The 21,916-nt window shown below is 44.0% G+C and overlaps 1 protein-coding gene across 4 annotated transcripts in view; it reads left to right on the top strand.

Moving 5' to 3' along the window:
• GPR176 (G protein-coupled receptor 176) overlaps positions 1–21,916 on the top strand; it is a 112,978-nt gene that overhangs the window by 48,087 nt on the left and 42,975 nt on the right. Inside the window, exon 2 of one of the 4 annotated variants that reach the window (XM_084775582.1) lies at positions 8,247–8,322. The exons of the other annotated variants lie outside the window; for them this stretch is intronic. Within the exon in view, the coding sequence (XP_084631708.1) occupies positions 8,262–8,322 (61 nt within the window). The 5' untranslated portion in view covers positions 8,247–8,261. The remainder of the gene's footprint in view (positions 1–8,246; positions 8,323–21,916) is intronic. 4 annotated transcript variants of the gene reach the window in all.

Raw genomic sequence — 21,916 nt, forward strand, 5'->3', positions numbered from 1 at the left:
ATCGGCTTGTGGAAGTCTAAGGATTAGGAAGCCCACATGCTCAGGAAGGTCAGGACGAGGATTTGATGAGGCTCCTGAAGGCAGAACATTGGAGAGAAGGATGGCTCAGACACTTAGGGAGGAAAGATGCTTTTTCCTTTATGAGTTTTGGTTCTCAGCTGAGGCTCTTGTAGGGTAAGGCAGACTAGTAAGAGAAGAATAAATGGATCCATATTTATAGGTATGTCTCAGTCTTAGGGTTTTTTGTTGTTGTTGTTTTGTTTGTTTGTTTGTTTGCTGTGAAGAGGCACCATGACCAAGGCAACTCTTAGAAAACACTTCATTCGGGGCTGGCTTACCGTTTCCAAGGACAATAATGAGTCCATGATTGTCATGGTGGGAAGCATGGCAGTGTGCAGGCAGACATGGTGCTGGAAGAGCTGACAGCTCTACATATTGATTTGAAGACAGCCAGGAGGAGACTGGATTCCACACTGGCCAGAGCTTGTGCATAGGAGACCTTAAATCCCACCCCTATAGTGACATACTTCCTCCAACAAGGCCACACCTACTCTGATAAGGCCATACCTCTTATTAGAGTCACTCTTATGGGTCAAGCATTCAAACACGAATCTATGGGGCCAACCTACTCAAACCACCACAGTCTCATTAATAGTTATATTGTGCTACAATATAGAGATCAGGGACTTTATAAAGCAATGTAACTTTCACACAGTTCTAAAAGCTAAGAAGTATAGTATTGAGGTGCCAACATCTGATGGGGCTTCTTGCTATGCCATCATATGATGGAGGATACATATGTCAAAAGAACAGGAACAAGAGAATATGCTGGTGTTGAGAGAGCCCAGTTTTTATCACAAAGTCATTCTCCAATGTCATTAATACATCGTCTGAGTGGAGCCCTCATGACATAGTCACCTCTTACAGGTGCCGTTTCTCATCATGGCCACAGTGGCAATTGAGGGTCAGCATGGATTTTGAAGGAAACATTTAAGTCTTAAAACATAGGTGATACTCCAAGAAATAAGCCAATCTCAAAGAGGTAGCTTCAGTGCTCTGACTTCTAGGACATCTTTGACAAAGAACAATACAGTTTTAAAGAGATTATAAGACCAAAGAAGAGAGCCTTGGGCCCTGGGGGCACTAAAATTTGGGACGGCAGATCTGGTCCTGTGCACTTCACATTGGGTTGTGATCTGAGAAGTGGGAAGTGATTTTGTCATTGCGTGAGCACCACCCAGATGGTAGAACCTACACACCTGTGTGCAGCATGCGATTACATTGAATACAACAGGCAGTTATAAGACAATAAGTATTTGTACATCTACATGTATGTAGAATTAGAAAAGGTGCAGGTGTGTTGGCCACTTTTCCATGATAATTCTTTATTCTTTAAGAATTTCATATATGTACACTGTGAAATAGAGTCGCATCTACTCCTGTTTCCCTTCCAGCCTCCCCCATGTCCTCCCAAACATGTCCCCTTCCCAACTTGATGTCCTCTTTTTGTGTGAGAACCCATTAAGTCCAATCAGTTCTGTCGCTGCATGCATAGTTGTGAGGCCGTCCACTGGAGCATGGGACACTTACCAGTGGCCACACCCTCAAGGAAGAATGATCTCCTCTCCCCACAAACAACCGTTAATGCCGATAGCTCTTCATTGAGCACCTACCCCTACCTATGCGAGAATTTCGGCTGGCTTGATCTTGTGCAGGTAACCACAGCTGCTGTGAACTTGCAAGTGCAACAGACACAGCATGCCCAGAGGACATGTGCATTTCCAAGGGGCCATTTATATTCAAGCCCCCGCACTAGCCAGTAGGACCTTTTCAGCTCTATTTTAGTCTCACAGGACCACTGTTCTGTATGTGACCCATCAGAGACTGATGCTGTTTGGTACATGGCTACATTTAGGAAAGTTAGTGGACATGAAAGCTAGTGAGTAAAGTCCGTTATGTGAATTCCTTTGGTGCCATCTCCAGGTTGAGAAGGGTCTAAAGTCATCTATGGCAGTCAAGCCAGCCTGCTTAGTAGACAGGCAGGAAAATATTATTACACATTTATGTCTTGATTTTAGGAGGTGGAGGGCAGAGAGCTTTTATTGCCTCATTTGCTTCAATGGTTACATAGCAGTAGCATGCTTTGGGGTGCACATTCTGCCCATTCTTTGGGCATACTTCCTTGTAATAAGATTTGTGATTACTGTGCCAGGGTTACTAACAGCTGATGTGATTTGACGGGAAATTTTCCTCTAGGAAAGTGTTTTCACTGAATTCAGAAGCTTTAGGCAAGCAAGTGCAGGAAGAAAGGAGCCTGGTATTTGCCTGGGCGTGGGGGTGGGGTGCTGGTGAGGCGGCTCAGCAGGTGAAGGTGCTTGCGGCCAAGCTTGACAGTCTGAATTCTGTCTCTGAAACCCACATGGTGGGCGGGGAGAGCCGACTCCCACAGACTGCCCTCTGGCTTTCACATGCATGACGTGGCACACCCATACACCCACAGGAAATAAAACAAATAAATAGAAAGAACGAGCAAGAAGAAGTGAACTTCTGGGTGCTGCCTGGACGTGGTATGGGTTAAAGGACTTGCTGGAGCCATTGCCCCTGCAGGTTTCCATCCGCCCAATGAATGATTTCGTCTGTTCACCGTATCTAATGCTATGACCTTAGCACCATTATCTCACACAGCTGGCTCACTGTGTTTGGAAGACCCACTGCTCCTTCATGGCTGGGCCATCTTGATCCTTGCTAGGAGAACAGGCACATATACCCAGAATGCTGGTTTGGAATTTAGATTGAGACTGTTCTGTACTTAACCTAGTGAAGAAAGTGAAGGTCCTTTCTGGTACAAGGACTCCCTTCCCGTTGTTCAGAATTTGCCTGTATGTCCCTCTGATTATTCAGTTTAAATTGCTTGTATCTGTAATCACCTGTGAAGCTCTCCAAATCCCAGGCCCTCTGGAGCAGGATTTAAAATTGTGCATCTCTAGGAATTTTCACAGGTGATTCATGGGCATCCTGGAGTTCAAGGACCACTGGTCTAGACATTTAAAGTTTTAGGAAATTTTTAGAGTCTCCATGGGTCACAAGCTGTGTTCCATTGGGACAGACTGGGACAGGTCACTGTGGAAATTAGAACACTCATGAAATCGTAGGGCTGTGAGCTTCATCCCGTTCATCTCTGTGCTGTGACGTTGGCGTGGTCCATTCGTCATTATGGATGAAAGCGGAGATGCTTATTTTGTCTTTAGCTGTTAAAGTGTAGTACTCTTAGTATTATATGAAGAGACTCAGACCTTTGCATAAGAATGGACAAAAATGATGAGGACAAGTAAGCCTTTTCTGTACCCATGACTCCTTTCTCGTCACTCTAGTGTTTGTGTGCCAAGTGTGGTTTCTTCCAGCCCTGCTTGGTGTCTTTTTGAGGGAGAAACTATACAGATGGCCTTACCCGGTTCAGTATTGTCATTTTGCAGACCTGAAAGTCAAGGTAGAGGTAGGAGATGCTGTCCAATAGCAGGGATGTGAGGCTGGAGAAAGTCCTCTGATCCCAGTTCTGAGTGCGAATCTACTTCCTATGCACCTGTCCTCCCAACAGGAGGGAAGAGTCTCTGTAAATTCTCCACAGAGTCCCATAGTTATTGGCAGGCAAAACCTAACATCCCCATTTCTAAAGGCGTGTATGGGTTGTATTCTTCTGAGGAACTCAACCTGAGGAAATGTTTCCCTGTCAATAGCGAACCATCTCATATTAAAAGAGAGGGCCCCTGTGCGGCTGAACGCATCTAAGCCAGGGGATTGCCCTCAGTTCCTGTGAGGGCAGGTGGCTGTAATTATCAAGTCCTGTGATAAATGTGCCACAGTTAATTAATTGGAAGACTTGTCTCTAATTTACGTTGGAGACACACAAATGATTCAATTAATTAATGAGTGGAAGCAGCTGCCCAGGCGCGTAGAGGTGGGGATGAGTTCGAATATATGTTCAATTCTCGTTCTGCCCTTTTAGTCTCCTTTAACCTGATATGCTTTGGAAACCATCTTGGATTTTAAAAAGAGCAGAGCCACAGTACTTACCAGGATTTTTTTTTTTTAAAAAAAAGGTAGTGTTTTGTTCTCTGAGAGGACTCAACTTCGTTGGAGAATCTCTGATTTCTGTTAAAGTGGCATTTCAGACTGTCTGGTCAATCCAGTTAGGTGAACCGGGGAGTTTGAGTCACTGGAAAGGAACAGGTCTGATGGTTGTGATGGTTACTGCTGACTTGACCGGGTCTGGAATCGCTAGACTAAGTCTCTGGGCACACCTATCGGGGACTGTGTGCATCAGGCTAACTGAGGAGGAAGGATCCACAACCATGGGTGACACCAACCCGTGAGTTGGACTCTAGGGCTTCACTCTTTCCCTCCTGACTGTGGCTGCGATGTGACCAACAGCAGCTTCCTTGCCAGGATGGATTCTACCTTGACCTCTGAGCCAAAGCAGGCACTGCCTTTCTCAAGTTGCTTTTGTCAGGGTATTTTATCAGAGCAACAAGAAGGGCAGCGCAGCAGGGAAGCATGAGGGGACTTAAAGCAATTTCTTGGAAGCAAAACAACCACTGACATTAGCAGCCGGCCTGAGGTTTGGGTCAGTGGTGTTTTAGTTCATGGAACTTATGCACAAATTGGAAATGCCCTTGGCTACGTTGCAGCCAACGAAGTATCTGTCTTCTTATTTCTTTCTTCAGCGATCCTCCCTCCGTCTACATCAACAATGTGCCCAGCTGACAGTATCTCCCAGAGTCCTTTGCAGATAGGGTAGCAGTATCAGCTGTGTGACCAGCGAGTCTTTTATGTGACTCTGAAACACTGTGCGGTAGGAGGGGCAGCACTAAGCTAGGGTCTGTCTGCCTTTGTCCTTGACTCTCCTGCCTGGAAGATGGAGCCTAAGCATGGACAGTTTGTCTAGCAGTCATGAGGATACAAGCCTTATGTGAAGAACAGGCTGACCTTCAAGTTACAAGTTAGACCATTCCTGCATGATGTCCTTGGGTAACGTCCTCAACCTCTTCTGGAGTTTGGTTTATATAACAGAGTAACCTTTCTTACTTTGATCTTTTGGAATTCTGATAGTCAAAGGTATCCTTTAGAAGCTATTAGTTAGGTGGAATATTACATATATTTATATGTGTCTATATGCACACATATATGTATATATATGTGTGTAATTATAGTGTATGATAGTGATGTTTATATTATGCAGCTAAACATTTTTGATACAGGGAGATTCCCAAGCTGCTGGGCTTTCTTTGTTGGAAGTACAGGACACAGGAGCATAAAAACTTGCCATATGTTGCCACACCAGGCAGTGTTTAACAACAGTCAGGGCATAATTTACATTGTTTACGCTCTAAGTGAGGGATGATCACACCCAAAGTTGGTCAAGGCAGGAGCCAACAAGTTGGTGTGGCTCCTTTGTTTGAAGGATGTGGGCTCTGAGGGATTTGCCTACTGCTAGACAGGAGGCTCTGTGGGCACAACCTGGTGACTGCCTCCACAAGGAATGTTTGGACCTTTTTTTTTTTCCTTCCTCTTGGCCAGAAATGTAGGTCTAGGACCATGACCGGCTATAGATCTGTTGCCTTCCGTTCAGTGGGTTTCTCTAACTAGATTCAGTAAGCAGTAAGTAACCATGCTTAGAACAAAGGCTACTTTTAAATATGTCTTGTAGATCTTACTGTTACAGGTAACTGTAGATTTTTAGTTCTCGCTTTTTCTGACAAGAAAGGAAAAATACTTAATAAGGAATGTTTTAGGACATTATGCCCAGAAGAGGAAAAAAAATCTCCCAAATATCACATAGAATATTCTAGTCAGTGTTTATTTCTATGCCTCTATGTTTCTCAGATGGTTAGCAACCACACAACAGTCAAGGGGCACTTACTGAGTGTACACACCACAACTGAGGTGAAATTTAAAAAATAAAGGCTGTTTGGAAATTTTAAATCATACTTTTGTTTATTGCATGTGTGTGTGCACCCGCATGTGCACGCATGCCTGTCTGTCTGTCTGTCCATGTGTGCATATGGAGATCACTTTGTGGACATTGGTTCCGTCTTCCCACTTCTTGAATCCTAGGGGTAGGAATCATCAGGCTCAGTGGCCAAAGTCTTTACCTGTTGAGCCATCTTACTGGCCAGAGATAAACTTATAAGAGTGAAAGTTTTTAGAAATAAAAAGCATGCTTGATAGATCTTCGGGGGGGGGGGGGCCTTGCTTCCTTGGCCTTGGTCTCCATCTCCAGCACCACATAATAAACAAAGCAAAAGCTCAGAGAAGCACGGATGGCAAGAGATGGGAGGAAGGGGAGAGGGTGGGAGACTGTTCCTATACTTGATGGTGGCATGGTTTTAAGTACCAGGGTCACCCACTGACTTGTATGTGTTAAGTAGTGTGGCTTTGTGTGTGTGTGTGCGCGTGTGTGTGTCAGTCTTACCTCAATAAAATGTCCTCCTTCTTTAAAAAGCAAAGTATGCTTGAAATACTAATGATAAATAACTGGAAGCTATTCATTTTAAATTCTAACTGAAACATCTCGTTTTTCACTAAATTATGCATTCCATGTCCAATGGGTTTCTTTCTTATTTTTACAAAAATAGAAAACACCTCTTCCCAATTACAGCATCTTAGGGTTGGTGAGAAATATGTGGCCATTCCATCAGTGTGAGAAGTTTGGATAATTCATATTGAACTTGTGTTAGGAATATGGCAAGTGTTCCACCTATATGGAGCCTATGCATTTGCAAGCATGTCTCCCTAAACTTGATGATCAGTCTTCTCAGAGATTTCTGTGCTTATTCTTAATATTTAACATAACTATGTCTTGGTTCCGGAAGAGAGAGAGGTTCGGGAATATCAAGATGGTAATTAGACTCTGGCATTTCCTCCTGGAATCCCTGGCTCTGCCCCCTCCCAACATGATCCAAGGGAACAGCAACTCGGTCTCATTCCTCATTTAAACATTTTTTGTGACGCTGGGATGCATGGCTAAGGGAAGATACTCCATGTCGCCCTTGCTAAGACTCGCCACATGTGATCCCTGGCCAGGCCTACGGAGCAGGCAAGACAAGGAGATCAAAAAAGACTTTGCTTTTTCTGGGATCCTAGTGGCACCCCTGAGCCTGGAAATTTGCATAAGCAGCCTTGACAGTCCAGAGTCTGGGGACACAGTCACTTTAATGCCCTCTGCCTCTTCGTAGAGCATGCAGAGAAGACACTCAGTGGCTATGATTTTGTCATATTTACCCTTAAAACTCTTTTCTACAGCCTTACATTTTAGGTAGGAGCCATATTGTTGTGTTTCATATATTTGGGTGACTAAAGCAGTGGATGTTTCAGGATCACAGTAAAACTCCCTCTATTTGTGTGGTGGCCCCACGGCTCACTGCCAGTGGCTGGTTACTCTGTTCTGTCAGCACTGATACGAATACTTCATTTCTAGCTTACATTGTTGGTTTGCAAAAGAATGCTACCTAAATGGATGTTTCCTCTTTTAACTTGGTTTGCCAGTAGTAGAATCGAGAGTGTGGAAGGGCTTCCCTCTGAAACATGTTCCACTCTAATGCCAATTGGTATGCATACTCTACAGGCCTCTGATTTCATCTGTGGGAAAAGCAAATGTCCCTGTAAGTGTGTGTTTTCCCATGTCGTGTACTACTTACACGTTATCCCACAGGGCCATTAATAATGTTGCCAGTTTGCCAATGCACTCTCATAGTCAGATTTTCCTGTGAGGATATTGTCCTTAACTGTGTGGCTAGCTCCATTAATTTCCTTGAAGTAATTTTTTCTGCTTTGTCTGAGGAATTTAGCTGTGAGTAATGAATGCTTCTATAATTTTAAAAATATTTTGCTGCAAATTGAGTCAACTCCATCCTGAAAGGTGTTATTTTAGACTTGTTTTTGAAACATTCAGAAAGCTAATAGGGAAAATTTTTGTGTTGTACCATCTTTGAAATACATTTATAACTGATGTGAAGCGTTTGACTGCTTCAAGCTGTTTTCTGATAAGGGCTTATGACAAACACTGTCACATGGAATAACTGTCTAATATAATCTTGTCCAATATGTCCCTCAGCCGCTGATTGGACTTTGAAATCACTGGTGTGAAATAATCTTATTCTCATTTTCCCCCTGTGCTAGGCTGAGATTCACTGCTTAATATAGTTCTGTGAGGTCTAGTGTCTTTATTACTGTTTTTTTTTTTAAATCAGTATTCTTACATCAAAATGAGGACTTTCAAACCATCTGTTCATTTATGTGAACTGGAGATAAGACACACGAGCAACAGTAAGAAATGGAAATTTTTACTAACAAACAGTAACACATAAAGATGCTAGAATTTGTTAACAGAGACTAGGTACCCCATGTATGCCTTTAAAAGCTTGGTGAGCCAGATGTGGTGTCATACACCTGTAATCCCAGCACTTGGGGAGGCAGAGGCAGGCAGATCTCTATGAGTTCAAAGCCAGCCTGATCTACAAAGTGAGTCCAGGACAGGCAAGGATACACAGAGAAACCCTGTCTTGAAAAACAAACAAACAAACAAACAAACAAACAAACCCTCCCAAAACCAAAGTATGTGTATGTGAGAGAGAGAGAGAGATACTGCCAAGAACATAGCAAGATTACTGTAAAAATAAAAAGTAATATGTGTGGAATAAAACTGCCTGTTCCTAGCTGCCCAGATGTCACCTGTGGTCATTTGATGGAGTGATTGCCTGCCTGAGAACATCACACTCTTAGATCCTTTAAAAATGACATAGCAGGGCTGGAGAGATGGCTCTGTGGTTAAAAACACTGGTTGCTTCTCCGGGGGACCTGGATTTAATTCCAAGCATCTGTTGTTCTACATCTTGATGGCTCATAACTGTTAATCCAGTTCCAGGGGCACTGTACACACATGGTACACAGACATTAGTGCAGGTAAAACACAAAGACACATAAAATAAAAGTAAGATGATGATAATAATAATAATAATAATAATAATAATAATAATAATAATAATAATAATAGGTGACATAGTAGACTACAAAGTCATGCTTTTTAGAAGGAGGCTTCAGAGTTTGTTCATTCATACAGATTAAGTGTTAGCATATGTTGCATTTTTTTAGACTGCGCTATAAAGACAAATAAGATATTCTTGGGTAGCTTAGCTTATGTTTTACCAGGGAAGACAGAAATGCAAACAAATGGTTGGACTTCATTGTGCTAAGTCAATGCTGGAGAGCACAGTGTTGCACATGAAAACTATAAGCAGTTCAGAGAGGGTGAAGCACAAATTACAAGGTTGAGGGTAGCAAAGGGTGAGTGCGGCTGGAGGGGTGGGGAGAAGCCAGCCCACAGGGCTCGGCGTGACTGCTGAAGAACCTGGAATTTATCTTCTGGGGCTCAGGGAGACATGTCATGGTTTTAACCAGGGCAGGGACAGGACAGCTTTCTGTTGCTGTAAGATTATTCTCATTTGGGGCTGCGTGAAGGTCAGTTGGACGCAGGAAAGCTTAGATACAGGTAGACCATATAGGAGACCACTACCAAAATTCCAAGCCAGATGTAATGAAAACAGCAAAAGGCCTGGCCATGGGAACACAGAGTAGGTGATGAATTCAAGAACTGTAGAAGAAGGCATTGCGAGGACTCAATAAGTGATCAGACATGGGGGTGAAGGCCAGCTTACCTGGGATGAGTTCTTCTAGTGGTGACATCAATAGGAGAGAGGTGGCATCTGGAAAGGCAGGTGGGATAAATCAGGCCATACAGGAGATAGATTATTGAAATTGGGACCTTTTTTAAAAAATGCCCAGTTTGACCCAGTTTTAACAATCTGAAGCTTGAGGGTATAAGTCTGAAAATCATAAGAACAAGTGTCGGCACAGCTCATACCAAAACATCACATTATAGCCTTTGTATAACACAGTCTTAACATTCAGTACAGCAGGGGCAACAAAATGCCCTTAGTGGAGAGTTTAGCTGCTCCACTGTCCTCATTGCATCAGGGCAAACTGTATTTATGGACAGAAAAATCATGGGGCTGGGAGCAGGCGGCCTAGGCTTGTTGCACCCAGTAATATGCACGATAAAGGGTGATTTAGAAGAGTCCACACTTACATTTGGTGAAGCATTTGTTTGGATGAGTGTGTCTAGGGATGCTCCCTTGAACGTAACTGTGTGGAGGGGTGTGTGGGGGGGGGAGGGAGGGTGACTAATAAATCTACATGCTCTTAGCTGCTGTTCTCCATCTTGTTTTTATGTTTCCTGGCAACAGGAATTGTAATAAAAAGAGATCTTTTTTTTTAAAAAAGAGATCTTTCTAAGCGGAACGAGACATCAAACAAGAATGAAAGAAGGGCGAAAATAACTGGCAACGGGCACTAACATAGATTTCCATTAGGTGTTCTCAGGGTTGCTAGATCCGTAATTGGGATTTGTTGAGCCTTCTAGTTGTGCTACTAGCAAAACTAGGATGAGCTAATGTTAGACAAGGCTGCCAACTGGGCAGCTGGGAAGGATGTCTCTGTAACCTCCCCTACCTAGTGATTTCTACAATTACTTCAATGGGATACTGTTATCCCCATCCCAGAAGGGTTACCAGGCCACTGCTACAATTTCCCACTTGGCTCTGAGCCAAGAAGGCTGGTTCTCAGGAGGCAACGGCGTGGGGAGGTCCACAGTAACAACAACGGAGACTTCATTAGCATTCACGCAAATGGAAACACCACTTCCTGTATTGCTTTTCTTGTTTCTGTGTCAAATACCTGAGAAAAGCCATTTCAGAAAGATGTTAGTTTGTTTCATTTTCGAGGCCACAGTCTGTCCTGTCTTGTGGTGAGAGTGGCTCTGGCTGGGGTTTGGGGGGAGCATGAGGTGGCTGGTCACACTGTACCCTCAGTGTCAGTCCAGAAGCAGAGTAAAATGAATGCTGGTGCTCAGCTTCTTTACTCATTCAGTTTTTCAGACTGGGAGCCCAGCAGGGTGGTGCCGCTCTCATTCAAAATGGGTTGTTTCTCCTCAGTCAAACTGCTCTGGGCACATCTTCATAGAACAGGTGTGTTCTTACGATGATTCGAGATCTTGACAGTGGAGACTGGCCATGCAGCCAGCATTTTGTCTATTTCACTTAGCAACGGTGACAACCGATCCTGTAGTCAAGATGAGGGAAGTGTGTGCAAGTACAGTTTTATTGGGCCAGAAGTCCTGTACACAAGAAGGTACCACAATGGGACATGTCCATCCGTACTTTCCTCTCCTGATTGGCCTGTCCCCTCTCTTCCATACCTCCCTCTTTCTCTTCCTCCATTTTTTGGGGCTGAGGATCCAGCTGGGGTCCCTGTGTGCTCAGTAAATTCTCCAGCACTTAGTCACCCTCTGGGCCCGGCAGGATCTCTTACTTGAGAGGAAGGAGTTTGTGAAATTCCTGTTTAGTGGTGTTTGCCATCTGCCATTCATTTTGCATGTTTGATGTTAAGTTTGAAAGAATGTTAGGAGGATCCTGAAGAAGGTCGTTGGTATGAAGGCAGAGAAAGTTATTTTTATTCCACTGTCTAATTGTCTTCTGTATTAAGACAAAACAAACAAACACACTTCCCCCCTCCTTTTAAAATCTAAAACTAGGCATGGTGGTTTACGTGTGTAGCTCCTGCTACTCAAAAGGCTGAGGTGGGGGGTGGGGGGGACCCTTGGGCTCATGAGTTGGAGCCCAGCTTGTGAAACATTGCAACCCTTGTCCCTTACCAAGAAAAGAAGAGGGGAAGCAATGTCAATCTGAAAGAATTTAGAATAGACTCACATATCTGAAAAAGAAATACACACCAAATAAACTAGCTGATGATGGTTGATGGCAAATACATGTTTGCAAGAAACTTCTTTGTGTTAAGCAAAATAATAGGACCCTTTAATTTCTGTCATACTTCATAATTTCGAAACATTTTCACATTACCTTGATTTTTTTTTTCAGAACTGTAAGATATAGGATGTTTCATTATAATTCTATTTTGTATATGAATAGAGTCAAGTTTTGACCAAGTTTAATGAGTGGCAGACCAGATGAGAATCTTGATGATAATTTAGCTAGTGATCTTTTCAATACTTTCCACTAACGGTTTATGTACAGTTCACAAATGAGCCAACTTCACTTGTGTGTAAGAACCTGTGTATTTCCCAAGACTGCTTCATGTCACCTCTAAGAGTCATAGCATGGATCCTGCAAAGAGAAATAATTTCTTTAGGAACACATCTTACGAAGTGATGTAAACTACTTTGTAATACCACCATAGGCATTGGTACTTGTTGCATTGTCTTAACAATCTTGGATGTCTTCAGACGTGATTGCCTTTACCTTAATTAGGCTCAAAAGTGGGATAGTGGCTTCTGCATTCAGGAACTTAACTACTACTAACCTTGACATGTTGGAGGGGGAAAAGGTATAGTACCAAGCAGAGGTGATCCAGTTCTGCTTGCTACCAACAGATGGCAGTATTGGTTATATACCAGCTTCTGTTTTCTGTTAACTCTATGGCAGCCTCCTTTGTTGGGTTTGGTCTTAGTGTCTAGGGGTGTGTGTGTGTGTGTGTGTGTGTGTGTGTGTGTGTGTGTGTGTGTGTGTGCACGTGTGTATGTGACTCTTACTTAAATCTTCTTGAGACAGGATCTCACTAAGTAGCTGAAGCTGTGTAGGTAGCCAAGGCTGGCTTGGAACCCTTGATTCTCTTGCCTCCATTGCTGGAGGTGTTAGAATATAGGTGTATGCCATACCAGCCCCGGCTTTGAGGAGTTTTATAAAATTATTAATACCAGATGGCATCTATGAAGGTAATGATAATAAGAAACACCCAATTATTTCTTATTGGATTTTAAGAATATAAATGTGACAAAAGGAGAAACAATAAATTCTACATGCATGTAAGACACGAGTCATTTGACACCAGAATTTTCCTGAAGGAAAACTGTAAAACATGTGACACATATAAAGTACTATTCTAATGTGTTAAGAAGGGAAGGAAAGCTGATGCACACCTGTTTTCCCACACTTGGAGGGTGGAGGCAGGAGCTTCAGGAATTCAGTGTACTCTTCAGCTATGAGCTACTCTTAAGCTTGAGGGTAGCTTGACATACAGGAACTCCCAGCTTCAGAGAAACAGACAGACAAGAAAGAGAAGAAAGAGAGAAATTATTGAAAAAAAAAAAGGGAAAACTTAGGAATTTGTTATTCCAGAAAAATCAGTCAATATAAAAAAATAATTAATGCCAAGTCACCCAATATGAATTTAAAAATTTAAATATTGATTATTGTATGTGCATATGTATGCATGTGTATATAATATATGTGTGATTGTTGGTGTGAATATGTATGTGTGTGTGCCCTGGTATGCATGTGGAAATCAAAGGACAACTTTTGGAGTTGGCTCTCTCCTTCCACTCTGGGATATCTTGGCATCAAACTCAAGTGATCATGCCTGTATAGGAAGAACATCTCACAGCGATTTAAGTGAGGCAGGGAAGCCTGGTCTCATGACTATGGATGGATGCACAGGCTTTAGGACCATTCTCATCAGTACAAGGAGTCGTCAGTGAAGACCTTACATGACTTCCAAGAGTTGGGTGTCTCTTGGGGCATCATTAAGGAGGGTGTGGCTACTTCCCAGTTTCATTCTAGAAAAGGATGCAGGGCTTTACAAGTAAGATAATGGGAAGGAAGAGGAAGGCAATTGGCATTGAAATTTGAAGTGTAACCTTTGTAGCAGAAGCCCAGATACACACCGTGTTGGCACTTGGGAGTTAGGAGCACTCCTCCGAGGCTGCATCTTTATATAGTAAAGTTTGGCCCCTTCATGTTGTTGAATTTTAGAAAATGCATGGCTCGTTGATTTCACAGATTTTATTTTACTCAGTAATTTGACCATCTGCCCTGCGAAAACTTTAATCAAAATCATCCAGCTTTGTGCTTTTCTTCTTGGTGATAAAAGTGCAGTTGATGATTGGTTTGCTCAAAATGAGGACCAAGAAGAGAATCAAATGGAAAATAAATGATGCAAGTGGCATCCAGGCAGGCTTGTGACAGCAGCATCAGAGCGAAGTGTCAGTGCCACCTCGGTTTGGCCTCCTAGGGGATTGTGTTTCACCTTGCATTGAAGATCCATTAGGAGGAGAACCTTAGTCTCTGGCTTATAAGCATTTCCAGGAATGAAGAGCTAACATAGAGCCCAAAGTCTGCCACGAGAGTCACACACTCACACACCATAGCTCTACATTTCCGGTAGCCAGTGTGGTAGTTCTCAGTCCTACTGTCATCTTGGATTGTGACATCTTCACTTGTAGATTCCTGGCCTGTAAATCTTGTTCAGACATCTTTGATATTTTTCTCTCCTGCGTCTCCAAGTCAAATCTGTCCTCAGCCCAGACATTACTAGAATCAATTATTAATAATTATATCCCTGAAATGGCTTCCCACCCCCCACCCCCCAAATTCCCATCCCCACTGCTGTGGTTCCTACCTGGTGTCCCCAACCAAGTCTAGGGCTCAAGCTGATTGGTAAAGCCTGCCCTGTCATCCACCAACCTTACGACCTTGAGCTAGATTCTTGCCCGGCTTTCCTCAGGCAGAAAATAAGGTTGGTAATAGCACCTATTTTTGTAAGGTCTTTAATATGAAATGAGATAATGCGAGGTTATTGCTTGGCACCCAGTAACCTGCATAGTCAGCACCACGTTGTTCTAATGGAGTCCCAATTGAGTTTCATCTCTCCAGTCTTTTGCTCCCACGGGCCATTTCCCTACTGCTGCCAGCATTGCTTTCTAAAAGCACTGTTTCAGTCCCGTTAAATTTCGTGATGGGACACACAGCTGCAGCAGCAGCAGCAGCCGCTGCTGCCTGTCCTTGGCACCTCGGTTCCTGTAGGATAGCGTTGGTCTGTTCTGACTTTTTACAGTTGGGTCCCATCTGACCTCAGATACTCATTTATCAAGGCCACCAGATCACGTCTTCTCATTTTTCCCATAATGCCTTTGTCTCTGGTGCGCCTTATCTTTTCCCTGCCTCGAGTGTTGACTAGTTATTTTCGTGTCTCTGCCACCATCACATGCCAGCCTGGGGAATGTCGGGAGAATGTCTTAGGAATCTTTGTTCTCCGTAATGCCCAACTCAGTGGGTTGCAGATTTGCAAGTGCTTGGGTAATAAATGCCGAGCTGGATGAAATAATTACAGCTTCATTAGCCCTTGTCACTTAACAGCAGTCCCATTTGCTAATTTGGGCCTTGCTTCCGAATGTCTCTGTTTTAGCTTTTGGGTCACTCAGCAGGGATCAGCGCAGAGCAGGTGTTAGCATTAGATGACCGCATGTGTTTTGGATTCGGAGTCTGATTAGTTCGATCCTTAGGCAGGTGGGCTTCTTGGTTGCTAGGAGAGCATGTGGAAAAAAGATCGGGCATTGGTCATCTGATTGGGTGGGGAAGAGTGTGTGCAGGCAGTCCACTCCTGAGACGAAGGAACAACTTAGGGTTCCCATTCAGAGGTGCTTGGAAAAGCGGCCCAGAGCATCTTTAACACTGAGTGGTGAAGAACCAGTGTAGAGTGTTGGGGAAGAGCACGAGGCCAAGGTGACAGGTGAAGAAGGCAGGCATTGCCAGGTGTGTAGGAGCCGTCTAAGCAGGGAGACCTGCTCTAAGGGCGGGAGTTTCTCCCTCAGACTTGCTTTGCAGTGGAGTATACACCCCTACATCTCCACTGTTCAGCTTGTTCTATGTGAGATGCAAAGCTACCCACAGCAAATGGTTTCCGAGTCCTCAGTGTATGTTTATAGGGTTTCCGTACCCTTTCATAGCATGCCAGATGGGGACATCAAAAGAAACAGATCAAGAGGTCAATTTTTCATGGCTTACGTTAGACTCCTAATTTAGTGTTCCTCGTCTTGTACGGGCTATTAGCCTGTCGAGTAACTGATGCAAATGGTGAGCTCATTCTTTCACTAATTGTTTATGTTTTTGGGAACTCTAAATGTTTTGTGTAATTTCATGTCAGTTGCTGGCTTTCCAGAGATTATTTATTTAACTCCCCGCCCATGTTCTATGCTTGTCAACTACAATAGTTTCCTCTATTACATAACAGGTTCTTGAAAACATAATGGTGTAAACAGCACAGGCGTGTAATCTCAGTTGCTGGGAGTATGGGCTAGCTCAGGGTCTTTCCAGGCTTTAGTCAGACGGGAGCTGTGATGCCATCTGAAGTCCTCTTCCATGCCTAAGGTGATTGTGGGAGGAGTCAGCGTCCTTGCAGATCTAGGGATGAGGGTCTCAGTTTCTTATTCAGTGATACCCAGCTGTTGCTCTCAGATCTTAGGAATGCATCCATAGGTCATAGTGACATGGATGAATAATGTCCCCAAGATATCCTGGTCCGAATTCTTAGATAGGCCTTTATGTGGCAAAAAGGGCTTTGAAGACGAAATTAACTTAAGGGTCTTGAGATGGGGAGATTCTTTCCTGAATCCACTGGGCCGATTCTAATTATAATAACAAATGTAAGACAGAGTTCAAGAAAAATATGATTGCAGACGGAGGATGTATGACTGTGGGAAAAGGATACGAGCCAAAGAATTCATCCTCCTTCCAGAAACTGGGAAGACAAGGAAGTGGGCTTTCCTCTGGAGCTTTTGTGGGAACCAATTCTAATGGCCCAATGACTTCTGGCCCCCAAAACTGTAAGAGAGCAAATTTGGGGTATGTCAAGGCCCCAAAGTGAAATGGCCTTCCAGAAATGACTACGTGCAGAATACATATAATGTACATGTAATGCTGCAGACAGTGCTGAGACCAGCCTGCTCTAGCCATTCTCATATCTACGTCTACATTTTTAAAAATATATTTTATTAATTTATTCATATTACATCTCAATTGTTATCCCATTCCTTGTATCCTCCCATTCCTCCCTCCGTCCCTCCGATTTTCCCCTTACTCCCCTCCCCTATGACTGTGACTGAGGGGGGCCTCCTCCCCCTGTATATGCTCATAGGGTATCAAGTCTTTTCTTGGTAGCCTGCTATCCTTCCTCTGAGTGCCACCAGGCCTCCCCATCCAGGGGACGTGGTCAAATATGGGGCACCAGAGTTGGTGTGAAAGTCAGTCCCCACTCTCCACTCAATGGTGGAGAATGTTTTGTCCATCAGCTAGATCTGGGTAGGGGTTCGAAGTTTACTGCACATATTGTCCTTGGCTGGTGCCATAGTTTGAGCAGGATCCCTGGCCCCAGATCTGCCCATCATAATGTTCTTCTTGTAAGTTTCTAGGACCCTCTGGATCCTTCTATTTCCCCATTCTCCCATGCTTCTCCCACCTAAAGTCCCAATAGGATGTCCTCCCCTATGACCCACTTTCCTGGTAAGTGAAGGCTTTCATGGGACATGCCCCTTGGGCTAGTGTCCAGATATAAATGAGTATATACCATTTGACTCTTTCTGCTTCTGGGTGAACTCACTCATTATGATCATTTAAAGAAATGCCCAATGTCGTTAGTCATCAGAGAAATGCAAATCAAAATGACACTGAGATTCCATCTTATACCTACCAGAATGGCTAAAATAAAAAATTCAAGTGACACCACATGCTGGCGAGGATGTGGAGAAAGAGGAACACTCCTTCATTGCTGGTGGGAATGCAAACTGGTACAACCACTTTGAAAATCTATCTGGCGCTTTCTCAGAAAAATGCGAATAGAGTTTCCTCAAGGCCCAGCTATTCCACTCCTTGGAATATATCCAGAAAATGCTCCACCACACAACAGGGACATATGCTCATCCATGTTCATAGTGGCCTTATTCATAATAGCCAGAACCTGGAAACAGCCTAAGTGTCCCTCAGTAGAAGAATAGATAAAGAAACTGGTACATTTACACTATGGAATACTACTCAGCTATTAAAAATAAGGAAATCCTGAAATTTGTGGATAAATGGATTGAACTAGAAATGATCATAATGAGTGAGTTAACCCAGAAGCAGAAAGAGTCAAATGGTATATACTCACTTATATCTGGACACTAGCCCAAGGGGCATGTCCCATGAAAGTCTTCACTTACCAGGAAAGTAGGACAGAGGGGAAGACATCCTATTGGGACTCTAGGTGAGAGAAGCATAGAAGAATGGGGAAATAGAAGGATCCAGAGGGCCCTAGAAACCTACAAAAAGAACATTATGACAGGTGGATCTGGGCCCAGGGGTCCTGCTCAAACTATGGCACCAGTCAAGGACAGTACGTGTAGTAAAATGTCTACATTTTTTTTTTTTAAACAATACCCTAAAATGATTTGGGTTTGAAGTGAGGAGTAGAACTAGGTTGGAGTAAACGAGTCACATTAGGCCTTTGAACGGAAGGGGAAAATCACAAATAATAAGAGAGGGATTGCAAAGGTGGGATAAAAAAAGGAACTCTGGATGAGGGCACAACAGGGAGGAAGATGATGGGTCTGAGAGGAATGATTTGGCTGTGCAGACTTCCTCTCTAAATACCTGTGACAAGTAGCTTCTGTCCGGGAGGGATCAGTGGCTCAGGGTGGACCTCTGGGAGCTGAGAAACCTTCTGAGAGCTAGAGGTCAGCACAGTGACAGCACTGCTGTCCCCCCACAGCCCTCAGGGGCCTGAGCTTCAGCGGCTTCATCTGGGGTTCCAGACCCAGAATCTACACTTTTTCTTTAAAACCAATTTTGTGGGTAAAGATAGACTATAGTTTTATTTTCTCAGCTTTAAGTACTTCCCTAAGTACTTGGGGGTCCAGGCCTTCTAACATAAAACAATAGGCCTTCAAACTAAAAAAAAAAATCTGTTTAGCAAGATGCGGTGTTTTAACATAACAATATCCCAAACTGGTGTTTAGCAAAGGGCAGGCCTGCTGCTTGCGCCAGAGGGGAGCGAGCGTGCACGTTGCTCAAGGAAGCTTGGCTGTCAGGAACGTTCTGTGGGGCTAACGTGTTCCTTGGGGGCTACTTCAGAAACAAAGTCAGTCCCCGTTTTTGGTGATCTCACACCCTTTTGCGAAGCTAAAATTATTGCTCTGTCAAAGACAGGACATTCAGGAAAGGAGAGACCCTGCCCCTGTCCTTCAGCTTTTTCCTGTGGTCACCAACAGGACCCAGGCAACCCAAGGACTAGCCAGCTCATAGGTCACTGAAATGTTGGTTTATCTTCATATTTAATTATAACTACTAGGTAAATAGGCTAATGTTAACACTAATTAAAAATGTCTTAAAGCCATTTTCCTATACCTTCATAAAAGTCTAATTAAAACAATTAGAGCAGGCCTCCAGGAGCAGTAGTTTTAAAAAACCGACTGCACGTAGAGCATCACTGTCTTCGAGTGGCCTCCTTGACTGCCCTAGATAGGATGCTCAGCAGCGTGCCAGAGTTGCTTTTACTGGCTTGTATCTCTGTGTGGCTTATGGAAAGCTCCCCTGCCACATTGCTTTCATCTGGAAGCACCCCATGCCCACAGTTGCGCTCCGGAACTGCCTTCTTCCTAGCCTGCTTTATGGCTTCTATTTAATGAGCAAACCACTCTAAACTGTCTTCTAATTGCCTCACTGATCCACTGAACTGTTAACCAGCAGCCAAAAGTCGCACGCACGCACGCACGCACGCACGCACGCACGCACGCACGCACATGGTGCCAGAGACTTGGGGAATAGGAAATCCAGTTACTGGACGTCTGTTCATGATCCAAGCCTCTATGTTCTGGTATCGTCTTATCTTGCCTTCTCTTTGAGCCCGTGTAAACCTCAGTATGTTAATCCGCACTGTCCTCCCCACACGAGCTATTGCATCAGTGGAGGTTCTCACACCCCAACTCATTTCTCTAGTGAGGTGTCCTTTATCAGCTGAGAGGGTGGCCTCACAACCTAGTTTTTTAACCTAATAGATTCAGTAGTGAACCCAGCCTGCCTCCTATTCCAGAGATACTTGAGCAAGGACACCAGGGTTCTTATCACTCGTCGCAGTGGTCTTCTGAAGCCTAGATGGTGGCGGGGGCGGGAGGGGGGGCACTCTGGGCTCTCCCCTCTGCTTGGGACCCACTTTCATTCCTCACGCGACTTTGTTCCTGTTAGTTTGACCTAATACCGCCCGGCTGGGATCTTTTCTCTCTCTCCACCGCCTCCTTGTGCCTCACGGTGTGACGATGAGGTTTCTGTCTCTCCTGTTCCTTTCCCCTGCAGTCATGTGAAAAATCCACATCTGATGATTTCGCAGGGATGCCTAAAATCCCCCAATGGAGCTAGAGAAAATATGCAGTGGTTAAGAACATTTGCTGCTCTCCCAGAGGATGCGGCTTCAGTTCCCAGCACCTGTATGGTGGCTCACAACTGCCTGTAACTCCCTCTTCTGATCTCCGTGGGTTACTACGTGCATGTGGTGGACACACATACATATTAAATAAATAGATAAATGAACATCTACAAAGTCTCCAGTGGCCTCGAGTTGCCTCCATGGTAAAGTTCAGACTTCATGGCCTGTGAGGCCTCCCACAGCTGGCCCTGGGCTAGCCTCCCCTTGACTCTGGGCAGTTTCCTGAGCAGCCATGCACGTCCAGACCTTGATGTCTGTGCGTGCGCCACAGTAGCTTGGAATCTGGCCCTTTTCTGTATGATTCTTCCTTAGCCTCCAAGTTTGGAACGGGAAGCCAGTGAGTCCAGCAGCCCTTTGCTGTGGCCCCAGGGTGCCCGATTGTTAGCAGCACCTTTAAACCACGCACAGCATACTGGTGTCTAGCATGTATGTTACGGGACGTATTTGGGTCAACTGGCATTAACACATGCAAATCAATTCTGTACTTTGTATCTTCACCTGCCTGGGACATCTCTCATCTGTTTTCATGGTTTATGGTTCTTTATTGTTGGGCATTTTGCTCAACGGGTCCCCTGTTGGTGTGCACTCGCTTTGCTTGAAGTTTTTTATGCATCATGCAGGCATGAGTAACTTCCTTGTCTGGTTTCCTATTTGTGGAAGGGGTGGAAGGGCGCCGCCTACTGGATGGACTCATAAAGTTAGGGGGTGTGGGCCAGAGGGTGAATGCATTTGAAACTTTGGTTGGTATTGCTCAGTACAAGTGTGGATCCTGTCAAGTGTGGCTTCCTTCCACTGGTATAAAGAAAGAAAGCATCCTGACTCTTACCAGCAATGTACAAAGTTGCTGTTTCTCCATAATCTTGTCAGTATAACGTGTTGTCAACGTGATAGATGAAAAATGACATCTGCTTGCGGTTTGAATTTCTTATTCTGAAATCTGATCTCCTCATCTCTCTAAATGGTGACTATTGTTTTTTTTTTTCCCCTTCCTTTGAGCTACTCCTTGCTATTTTTGGATGCATTTTGGCTATTGGGTGTTTGGCTTTTGCTCCCCCCCACCCCCCCGCCTTTTTTTTTTTTTTTTTTTTAATTCAGAGACAGGGTTTCTTTGTGTAGCTTTGGCTGTCCTGGGCTTGCTTTGTAGACCAGGCTGATCTTGAACTCACAGAGATCCACCTGCCTCTGACTCCCTGAGTGCTGGGATTAGAAGTGTGCGCCACCACACCCAGCTTCTTCCCAATTCTAAGAGTTTTTTGTTTTGTTTTGTTTAATTAGGAAGGTTAGTCATTGTGAATACATTGCAGGTATTTGGCTCTCAATACGTGAATTGCGTTTTGACTTTACTTGTAGTTTTTCTTTTTACCTTAAAGGTATTTAGTATGTTCTCACCTTACCGTTCCATTCCCCATCATCCGCCTCTTTCTCTCCCACTCCTGAGTGACTCAGGCCCTCATGAACTCTAAGCTTGTATTCTACCACTGAGCTACACCTTAGGCCCAGATTTTTCAATACTTATCTTTAATTTCTTCTAGATATTTGCTTATAACTAAAAAAGTATTTC

This window comes from Acomys minous (assembly GCF_964271855.1).
Source record: "Acomys minous genome assembly, chromosome: 3".
Taxonomy (NCBI): Eukaryota; Metazoa; Chordata; class Mammalia; order Rodentia; family Muridae; genus Acomys; species Acomys minous.